The sequence below is a fragment of the Nicotiana attenuata genome, unplaced genomic scaffold (genome assembly GCF_001879085.1).
Source record: "Nicotiana attenuata strain UT unplaced genomic scaffold, NIATTr2, whole genome shotgun sequence".
Taxonomy (NCBI): domain Eukaryota; kingdom Viridiplantae; phylum Streptophyta; class Magnoliopsida; order Solanales; family Solanaceae; genus Nicotiana; species Nicotiana attenuata.
In genome coordinates this window covers 81,897-93,931 of record NW_017673972.1, presented here as the reverse complement: position 1 = coordinate 93,931, position 12,035 = coordinate 81,897, and the positions used below count along the sequence as shown (strand labels likewise).

Genomic DNA, 12,035 nt, shown 5'->3' with positions numbered 1-12,035 from the left:
ACCATGTTCGAAGTGGTAGATGGCGACATGGGCTATAACGTGATCCACGGGAGGTCATGGATACATGAGATGAAGGTTGTGCCCTCAACATATCTTCAGTTGTTGAAATTTCCCACGTCGGAAGGAATTAAGCAAATAAGAGGAGACCAACGGGCGGCAAGGAAGATGAACGCGGTAATTGTTTCCAACAACAAGGGGAAAGAGTCCAATAAATAGCAATTATAGGAACCGATGCCTTCTCCCTTTCCGAATGAAGACGATAAAGGCGAGGAGTCATCGGAATCCTAACATGTTACGAGATATTTTCAGGTACTAGAGGAGACGGATGTGACCCATTAGACAGCGGAAGAACTCGAACAAGTGGCTTTATTCGAAGAGTTTTTGGAAAGAAAGTTTCATATGGGAACAAGATTAAGCCCTGAGCTCAGGTAAGAACTTATAAATTTCCTTAAAACTAACATTGATTGCTTTGCGTGGTCGCACTCAGATATGACAAGTATATCACTGGAGGTAGCGGTCCGTAAACTAAGTCTGGATCCCAACTTTCCACCGATAAGGGAAGAGAAACGCCCAATAGCAGAGGTTAGGAATAGGTTTGTCAAAGAAAAGGTAACCCGACTACTCAATATCGATTTGATCCGGGAGGTAAAATATCCTGAATGGTTAGCCAACGTAGTTGTAGTACCCAAAAAGAATAAAATTTAGAATGTATGTAGACTATAAGGAATTGAATAAGGCGTGCCCCAAAGACTCATTCAGTTGCCGAACATTGATCAAATAATTGATGCTATGGACGGGCACGAGCTAATGAGTTTCCTAGATGCTTATTCTAGGTAGAACTAGATTAGAATAAACCCAGAAGATCAGGAAAAAATTTCTTTCATCACAAACTTTGGCACATATTGCTGTAATGTGATGCCTTTTGGGCTTAAGAACGCTGGAGCCACTTATCAGAGGCTCGTTAATAAAATGTTTGAAAATCATATAGGCAAAACGATGGAAGTGTATATTGATGACATTTTAGTTAAGTTTCTAAATGCATGAGATTATTTAAAACATATCCAAGAAACTTTCGACATTCTAAGGAAGTACAACATGAAACTCAACCCGGAGTAGTGTGCCTTCGTGGTGGGCTCAGGGAAATTCTTGGGGTTCTTGGTCTCGCAGAGAGGGATCAAGGTAAATCCTGACAAAATCAAAGCCATCGAGGATATCCCAGACCAGTTAACAAGTGTGAAGGAAGTGCAGAGACTGACCGGCAGGTTGGCTGCTCTCAGCAGATTCATCTCAAGATCCTCGGAGAAACGCCATCACTTCATTTCACTTATGAATAACAAGAACGACTTCTTGTGGACTCCAGAATTCCAACATCCACTAAAAGACCTAAAAAGGTACTTGTCCATCCCTCCGTTATTATCAAAACTGGGGGAAGGCAAGCAATTGTTAATTTATCTAGCGGTCTCAAATGTAGTGGTAAGTGTCGTTCTGGTCCGAGAAGAAAAAGGAGCGGAGACACAATATCCGCACCTAGAAAAGTCGGCCTTAGCTCTCGTAGTTGCTTGTCGAAAGCCTAGGCCTTACTTTCATTGTCACCCAATAGTTGTTGTGACACCCTTTCCCTCAAAGAATGTCCTTCATAAGCCTGAGTTGTCTGGCCGTTTGGCTAAATGGGTAGTCGATGTTAGCAAATTCGGCATTGAGTACAAATCGATTGCAATCAAGTCGCAAGTTTTGGCCGAATTCGTGGCCGACTTTAGTCCCGGGTTAATGCCATTGACTGCTAAGGAAACAATGCTGGTATCGGGAATGACATCGGGAGTTTGGGACTTGTTTACGGATGGAGCCTCCAACGTAAAAGGGTCTGGCCTTAGGGTAGTTTTAATCACGCCCTCGGGGGAGACTCTAAGACAGGCTATCAGAACTGTACCATTAACTAACAACGAATCTGATAGGAGGCTCTAGTTGTAGGACTTGAACTAGCTCGGGGACTAGGTGTCACGACCCAAATCCTAACCTGTCGTGATGGCTCCTATCGTGGTACTAGGCAAGCCAACATTTCCAAAATATTCCCAACAATTTACAGAAAATGAATCAAGTAGTTTTAGATAAGCAAAGTTTCCATAAATGGTGTAAAACCCAAAACATAAGTGCAGAAAATAACTCCCAAATTGGGGAGTTACTGAGCTCATGAGCATCTACACATCACCAGTCTAGAAAAAAAAAGAAATGTCTATGAAAGTCTGGATCAAAATACAAACAAAGAAAAGATAAGGAAGGAGAAACAAGGACTGCGAACGCCGGACAACTACCTCGTAATCTCCAAAGATCGACCGTGCACGATAGTAATGCCCATCGTGTCCGGAAACACCTAGATCTGCACACGAAGTGCAGGGTGTAGTGTGAGTACAACCAACTTAGTAAGTAACAATAATGGATAAGGAGCTGAAAGATGGAGACGAGCTACATAGTTATAGTTTAATTTCAGTAGTCTCAACAAGAAAGTAGACATGCTTTCAAATCCGGCAATTTAGGTCAAATCAGTTTATACATGCCAAGTTCAAGTAAAATCGGATATAATATCTCCCAGAAGTTTCAAAACAGTGACATATAGCAGCTATGTGCAACATAATGAAAGCAAATACAGCCTCTCAGGACAACAGTCACTCAGTCTTTCTCAATAGCTCATCACTCGACTCTTAGACCTCAACACTCACACTCAATAGGTACCTGCGCTCACTAGGGATGTATAGACTCTGGATCCCAAGCGCTATATCGCTGCAGCGTGTAGCCCGATCCCATGATAAATACATATATATATACATATATATATATATATATATATATATATATATATATATATATATATATATATATATAGCCATAAGGCCCGTTGCGGCGTGCAACCCGATCCATATGTATACAGCCCTAAGGTTTGTTGCGGCGTGCAACCCGATCCATATACATATAGCTTTAAGGATCGTTGCGGCGTGCAACCCGATCCATATACATATATATAGCTCACAGCTCGGCACTCAGGCCCTAACTCAGTCACCAACCTCTCTAGTCTCTCGGGCTCTCGGAAATCATAAAAATCAGCCCAAACAGAGATAATATAATGTACCAACAAGAAACAAGAAAACACTGAGATATGATACGCAAGTAAAACCATGACTGAGTACAAGATAGCAATTAGAAAATAATTCAACAAGTACACGACCTCTGCGGGTCCTAACAGTATCAACATATGGCCTAAACATGATTTCTAACATGATTTGTAGTCAAATTTCTATAACACACGGAGAGCATATGGCTAACAACAAGTTATTCAATTTTACAGTTCCAAGAAATGGACTAAGTCACAATTCCTATGGTGCATGCACACACGCCCGTCACCTAGCATGTGTGTCACCTCCAACCAATCACATAATACATAATTCGGGGGTTTCATACCCTCAGAACTAGATTTAGAACTGTTACTTACCTCAATCCGAGCAAAACTTTACTCCAATATGCCTTTGCCTCGCGAATCGGCCACCAAATATCCCGAATCTAGCCACAAGCAGTACAATACAATCAATACGGGCTAAAGGAATCAATTCTACAAGAAATTACGAAATTATAGCTCAAAATCTGAAATCGGATAACATAATTTAGTCTAACCATACCAAATTTACTCAAATCCGATAACAAAATCCCATTCAAAACCTCAAAAATCTAGCTCAACAACTCTTCCTTTTTTTCTTCAATTTTTCACCCCAAATCACAATTTTAATGGTAGAATGAAAGGCATAATCATGGAAATTAACCAATACTAGATAGAAATCACATACCCCAAATACCCATATGAAAATCCCTCCAAAAATTGCCTTTTACCGAGCTCCCAATTCAATTTTGCGATATGAACTTGAAACCCCCGTTTTGAATCTTTTAAATCTAACCAGTTAAGCCTACATCGCAAACGCCGAAAAATCCTCACGTTTGCATAGAACGACTCAGACTACCCCTCAAATTTACTCTACAGGAACGCGGTGACCCTCCCGCGATCGCAGACCTCTGCCTCCTTCACTCTACGCGATCACGTCTTACCTCATGCGATTGCGAAGCACAAATGCTAGAAACTCAGCTGCCTTCCTCATCTCTTCGCGAATGCGGCATAGCCCACACGTTCGAGACTCGGAGTCTAGCCACACCTACGCGATCGTGGACCCTCACTCGCGAACGCATAGACCAAAAATCATCACTGCTCAAACCAAGCCTACGCGATCGCGGACCTGCCCACGCGAGCACATAAGAGGAAACCAGAAAATTACACCAACAAACTTCAACCATCAAGCTAAGTCCAAAAATGATGAATTAACCATCCGAAACTCACCCGAGGCCCCCCGGGACCTCAACCAAACATACCATCCTTTGACCTCAACTTTCAAACCTGCTGATCCAAAATGGCCACCGGCATCATAAGTCAAATAACCATCTAACTGAAGCGTGCTGAAATCTAAATCATTAGACGGATCGCCGACATACTTCCGGAGCATAGAAACATGAAATACTGGATGCACACTCGACAAACTAGGTGGCAAGGCAAACTTGTAAGCCACCTCCCCAATCCTCTGAAGCAATCCACCCGGTCTCTGATGCTCATATTTTACCTAATGACAGTTAAGACACTGAGCTACAAACCCAACTATATCCTTCTTCATCCTTCTCCAACAATAGTGTTGTCTCAAATCCTGGTACATCTTCGCGGCACCCGGATAAATGAAATACCGTGAACTGTGGTCCTCCTCAAGAATCAACTCACGTAGCCCATCCACATTGGACACACATATCCGGCCCTGCATCCTCAACACTCCATATTCTCCAATAGTCACATCTTTGGCATCACTATGCTGAACCTTGTCCTTGAGGACAAGAAAATGAGGATCATCATACTAGCGCTCTCTGATGCGATCAAATAAGGAAGACCGAGAAACCACACAAGCTAGAACCCAACTGGGCTCCAATACATCCATTCTCATGAACTGGTTGGCCAAGGCCTAAACATCAACTGCAAGAGGTCTCGCACAAACGGGAATGAATGCAAGACTGTCCATACTCACTGCCTTCCTACTCAAGGCAACGGCCATTACATTGGCCTTCCCCAGGCGATACAGAATAGTAATATCATAGTCTTTTAGTAGCTCCAACCACCTCCCTTCCTCAAATTTAGATCCTTCTGTTTGAACAAGTGCTGGAGGCTCCGATGATCAGTAAATACCTCACAAGACACATCATAGAGATAGTGCCTCCAAATCCTCAACGCATGAACAATGGCAGCCAACTCCAAATTATTGGCATGGTAGTTCTTCTCATGAGGCTTCAACTGACTAAAGCATAAGCGATCAGTCTACCCTCCTACATCAAAACACACCCAATACCGATTCGATAAGCATCATAATATATGATATAAGATCCTAAAGCTAAAGGCAAAACTAGAATTGGAGATATGGTCAAGGCCGTATTGAGCTTCTGAAAGCTCTCCTCACACTCATCCGACCACTTGAAAGGAGCACCCTTTTGGGTCAATTTAGTCAAGGGAAATATAATAGACGAGAAACTCTGCACGAAGCGACGGTAATATCCAGCTAACCCTAAAAAGCTCTGAATCTCCGTAGCTGAGGACGGTCTGGGCCAACTCTGAACCGCCTCTATCTTCTTCGGATCCACCTGAATCCCCTTACTGGATACCACGTGCCCCAAGAACGCCACTGAACTGAGCCAAAACTCACACTTGGAGAACTTGGCATAAAGCTTCTCTTCCCTCAACCGATGCAACACAATCCTCAAATGTTGGGCATGCTCCTCCTGGCTACGAGAGTACACCAGGATATCATCAATGAATACAATGACAAAGGAGTCGAGATAAGGATGAAATACATTATTCATTATATACATGAAAGCTGTTAGGTGTTGGTCAGCCCAAAAGACATCACAAGGAACTCATAATGACCATAACGGGTCCTGAAAGTTGTCTTAAGAATATCCGAGTCCCGAATCTTCAGCTGGTGATACCCAGACCTCAAATCAATCTTGGAGAACACCCTCGCTCCTTGAAGCTGGTAAAATAGATCATCAATACGCGACAAAGGATACTTGTTCTTGATTGTGACTTTGTTCAACTGCCTATAATTAATGCACATTCTCATAGTGCCATCCTTCTTCTTCACAAATAACATCGGCGCCCCCCAAGGTGACACACCAGGCCTAATAAACCCCTTATCAAGGAGTTCCTGAAGCTGCTCCTTCAATTCCTTAAACTCAGCTGGTGCAATGCGATATGGTAGAATAGAAATGGGCTGAGTGCCCGGCACCAAGTCAATACCAAAGTCAATATCCCTGTCGGGCGACATGCCCGACAGATCTGCGGGAAACACATCCAAAAACTCCTGCACCAGCAGAACAGAATCAATAGTGGGAGTATCAGCACTAACATCCCTCACAAAGGCCAAATAAGATAAACAACCTTTCCCAACCATCCGCTGGGCCTTCAAATATGAAATCACTCTATTGGGAACATAGTCTAGAGAACCTCTCCACTCAATCCTCGACAACCCCGGCATCGCCAATGTCACGGTCTTAACGTGACAATCCAGAACAACATGACATGGAGACAACCAGTCCATACCCAAGATCACATCAAAATCAACCATACTAAGAAATAAGAGATCAACTCTAGTCTCCAAACCCCCAATAGTCACTACACACGACAATATACACAGTCCAGAACAATGGTATCGCCCACCGGCGTAGATACATAAACAGATGGAACTAAGGACTCACGGGGCGTATCAAGAAAATGAGCAAAATATAATGAGACATACGAATAAGTGGAACTAGGGTCAAATAATATAAAGGCATCCCTGTGGCAAACTGAGACAATACTTGTGATTACTACACTAAAGCAACAACATCTGGTCTGACAGGCATAGCATAGAATCGGGCCTGACCGCCACCTGATCGGCCTCCCCCTCTAGGGCGACCTCTATCTTACTGGGCCCCACCCCGAGCTGGCTGTGCGGGTGGTGAAGTAGCAGGCGCCGAAGCCATGGTCTGACTCTTCTACTGAGCCGGACCTCCCGTAAGGCGAGGACAATATCTTCTGATATGATCAAACTCTCCTCACTCATAGAAACTCCCAGGAGCTGGTGGTGGGGACTGAAGGGAGCCCCGAGCATCGAGATAACTAGTAGAAGGACCTAGCATAGATAAGCCTTGAACCGATAGAGCACGGGACAAACTTTAAGCTAAAGGCCACTGAGAGATGACTGGCTCTGATGAGAACTATGTGAACCATGGACAGATGATGCACCACGGTGAATAGGGCGAGCCGTTTGAGCATGCCTATAGGGACGACCACTGTCGTAGTGGAACTGACCTCCAGAAGGAACACCACTAAAACCACCTAATCCACGAGGCCTCTTGGTCTCCCTCTCAACTCGCTCCTAGCTGCGGACCATCTCTATCTGCCGAGCAATACCTACAACCTCATCAAAATTAGTACCAGACACCCTCTCCCTAGTCATAAGCAACCGCAACTGATATGTGAGGCCATCAATAAACCTCTTGATCCTCTCCCTGTTAGTGGGAACCATCCCAACTGCATGACACGCCAAGTCAAAAAACCTCATCTCGTACTATGTCACTGGCATGTCATCCTGATGAAGCTTCTCAAACTTCCGTGCGCAGCTCCTCTCTACGGTAGTGAGTCGCACGAACTTCGCCAAGAAGAGAATAGAGAACTCTTGACATGTAAATGGTGCTGCACTGACCATCCTACGTCTCTCATAAGCCTCCCACCAACTGAAGGCAGCCCCAGAGAAGTAAAAAGTAGTGAACGAGACCCTACTGGTCTCCAGAATACCTACTGTACGGAGAATCCTCTAACACTTGTCCAAGAAACCCTGGGCATCGTCCGCCTATGTACTACTGAAAGATGGAGGTTGGAGTCTCCCAAACCTCTCTAATCTCCGCTGCTCATCATCATACATAACAGGAACCACATGGGCTCGAGCAGCTACAACGGCTGGGCCGGTAGTGCCCCCGGTGTCTGGAGTCCCAGCATCACCTGCTCTAGTGTGCGGGCGGCGGGAGTCTAAGTACCTCCCCCAGCCTAAGAAGTGGCCGCTGCGGCCGGAACAAAGACTACCTGAGGAAGCCTGGTGCACACAGTCAGAAAATAGGCTAAGGCCTCCTGAAGGTCGGGAATCACGATGGGCACAGCTGGTGTCTGAGCTGGCTCAACTGTATCTGGTACCTCCTCTTGAGCTGGAGCGACTGGTGGGTCTTTAGTCATATGAGCTGCGCCCCTGCCCCTACCGCGGCCTCTACCGCAACCTCGGCCTCTCGCGACCTTAGCTGGTGGTACTGGTGGTTGTCCATCCTGTCCAGTAGTACGTGTCCTCACCATATGTGAGAGAATAGAATAACAGAAGTTTACTTACCAGAATCAACAGATTCGCACGACAAGAATTCAAGAATGTGAAGTTTCCTAAGGGTTCGGCAGCCTCTCGAAGATAAGTACAGACGTCTTTTTACCTATCCGCAAGACTCTACTAAACCTGCTCATGACTCGTGAGACCTATGTAACCTAGGCTCTAAAACCAACTTGTCACGAGCCAAATCCTAAACTGTCATGATGGTGCCAATCGTGGTACTAGACCAACCAACATTTCCAAAATATTCATAACAATTTACAGAAAATGAATCAATTAGTTTTAAATAAGCAATGTTTCCATAAACGGGGTAAAATCCAAAACACAAGTGTAGAAAATAACTCCCAAATCGGGGTGTCACTGAGCTAATGAACATCTATCCGAAAGTCACAAAATCTGAAAGCATATTCAACCACGACCCATACCAAATTTACTCAAATCCGATAAAAAATCCCACTCAAAACCTCAAAAATCTAGCTCAAGAACTCTTCCTCATTTTCCCTAATTTTCCACCCCAAATCATAATTTTAATGGTTGAATTAAAGGCATAATCATGGGAATTAACCAAATTAGATAGAAATCACTTACCCTAAAAACCCACGTGAAAATCCTTCCAAAAATCGCCTTCTACCGAGCTCCCAATTCAATTTTGCGATATGAACTCGAAACCCTTGTTTTGAATCTTTTAGATCTGCCCAGTTAAGCCTTCATCGCAAACATGGAAGAATCCTCACGTTCACATAGAACAACTCAGATTACCACTCAAATTTACTCTACGTGAACGCGGTGACCCTCCCGCGATCGAGGACCTCTGCCTCCTTCACTCTATGCGATCGCGTCTCACCTCACGCGATCGCGAAGCAAAAATGCTAGAAACTCAGTTGCCCTCCTCATCTCTTTGCAAACGCGGCATAGCCGACGCGTTCGCGACTCACAGTGTAGCCACACCTACGCGATCGCGACCCTCACTCGTGAACTCATAGACCAAAAATCATCACTACTCAAACCAAGCCTACGCGATCGCGGACCTGCCCACGCGATCGCATAAAAGGAAACCAGAAAATTACACCAGCAAACTTCAGCCATCAAGCTAAGTCCAAAAATGATCCGTTAACCACCCGAAACTCTCCCGAGGCCCCCCGGGACCTCAACCAAAAATATCATAAAGTCCCAAAACATCATACGAACTTAGTCGAACCCTCAAATCACCTCAAACAACATCAAAAACATGAATCACACATAGATTCAAGCCTAATGAACTTTGAAATTTCCAAATTCTACAAACGACGTCGAAACCTATCAAATCACGTCCGATTGACCTCAAATTTTGCACACAAGTCACAAATAACACCACGAACCTACTCCAACTTTCAAAAATGCAATCCGACCCCGTTATTGAAAAGTCCAACCCCGGTTGAACTTTCAAAAATTCCAACTTTCGTCATTTCAAGCCTAATTCTACTACGGACCTCCAAATCACAATTCGGACGCGCTCCTAAGTCTAGAATTACCCAATGGAGCTAACGGAACCATCAAAATTCAAATTCGAGGTCACTTACACATACGTCAACATCCGGTCAACCTTTCCAACTTAAGCATTCAATTATGAGACTAAGTGTCTCTATTCACTCTGAAATCTCTCCGGACACAAACCAACCAACCCGGTAAGTCATATAACAGATGTAGAGTACAAAAGGAGCAGTAAATTGGGGAACGGGGCTACAACTCTCGAAATGATCGACCGGATCGTTACACTAGGTTCTCAGGTCATTGAGGTAAAATGCGACTCCCAACTGGTGGTCAACCAAGTGTATGGGATTTTTGATGCAAAAGAAGAGCGTATGAAATAGTACTTGAATAAGGTTCAAGAATCACTTGCACGATTCGGAGAATGGTCGATCATCCATATTCTGAGGGAAGAAAATGTAGAAACAGACGCATTGGCTAATTTGGGGTCGTCCATGGAGATGAAAGGATCAAATTTTGGTACGATCGTCAAATTACTGCATTCGATGTTGGATGTGGACGGCTACTGTGAGGTAAATTCAACATATTTAAATTGGTACTGGAGGAACGAGTTCATTGAATATCTCAAACATGCTAAATTACTCGAAGACCCAAGGGCGTCCCGGGCATTACGGACCAAAGCAGCTCGCTACTGCCTCGTAGATGAGTAGTATACAGGAGATCATTCCAAGGGCTACTGGCTCGGTGTCTAGGGGCCTCAGATGTAGACTACGTGATGAGGGAAGTCCATGAAAGAGTCTGCAAAAATCATTCCGGTGCAGACTCGTTAGTTCTAAAGTTGATCAGGGCAGGTTATTATTGGCCCCGGATGGAACAGGACACAGAGACATTCGTACAAAAGTGCGAAAAATATGAGCTCTATGCACAATTAGTGCACCAACCAGCAGAACTTTTACATTGGGTGGTTTCTGCTTGGCCATTCATGAAATGGGGGATGGAAATAGTTGGACCTTACTATCGGGCCCCGGAAAAGGTAAGATTCCTCTTGGTTTTAACTAATTAATTCACTAAATAGGTTGAAGCAGGTCCATACCAAAAGATCGTAGAATGCAAAGTGGTTGACTTCATATGGTACCACATAATCTACCGATTTGGAATACTGAAGGAAATTGTATGTGATAACGAGCCGCAGTTCGTAGGTTCGAAAGTCAGTAAGTTCTTTGAAGGGTTGAAGATCAAAAGGATTACTTCTTCGTCGTACCACTCAAGTGCTAACAGGCAGGCAGAGTCTACCAATAAGATAATCATTCAAAATCTTAAGAAGAAGTTAGAAGATGCTAAGGAAAAGTGACCAGATGAGCTACCGGGGGTTCTTTGGGCATATCGAACTACGACAAAGTCGAGCACGGGAGAAACTCTATTGTCTCTCATGTATGATTCGGAGAACCTAAGACCGCTGGAAGTGGGGGGCCGACTTTGAGGTCTTTTTAGGCAAACGAAGAAGAAAATACTAAAGCGTTGCTGGTGAAGCTAGACTTGCTTGAAGAACACTGGGACCTAGCGTACATGATGATAGTAGCTGATCGCAGCCAACTCCACGCTACTATAAAGTAGGAAGAGAGGGTCCAATAGCTTTTACCCGATATGAGGGTCGGGATCGATTTCCACAGGGAGCTAGAAATTGGAGCTGGGTATCTATCTAGACTAGAATCGCGTGTATGCTCTTAATTGATCTTCTTATCATTTTTGGGGTTTTCAATTATAAACTATAGTTATCAAGCTACTAGTTGAATCTAGATTATACTATGGAATAATTGCTAAAGTTGTATCTAATGGGAAGAAGGGCACTAGGGTCGTGGCATCACCTAGGTGGGTAATTGACGGGTAGATGTTACTAAGGTTCGATTGACATAATTGGGGCTTATGCTATAACCTTTGCACAATTTTACCCACTCTCACACCTCTCGGTAGAGAGAGTGATTTTGCCTAATTGACTCTCTCGAGACCAAATGGGTAGGAAAATTAGATCAAGCAACTAGGGCTCAAGTAGGATGATTACTCTCTCGAGATTTAACCCGTTAATTGGGACTATCATTT

General features: G+C 44.1%; 1 protein-coding gene across 1 annotated transcript; it reads left to right on the top strand.

Annotated features, from left to right (window-relative positions):
* The first annotated feature begins 10,432 nt into the window (after window positions 1-10,432).
* LOC109217738 lies at window positions 10,433-11,289 on the top strand. The gene is made up of 3 exons (XM_019382009.1): window positions 10,433-10,510; window positions 10,816-10,971; window positions 11,014-11,289. The coding sequence occupies exons 1-3, from the start codon at window positions 10,433-10,435 to the stop codon at window positions 11,287-11,289; spliced, it is 510 nt and encodes a 169-aa protein (XP_019237554.1).
* Window positions 11,290-12,035: the final 746 nt, after the last annotated feature.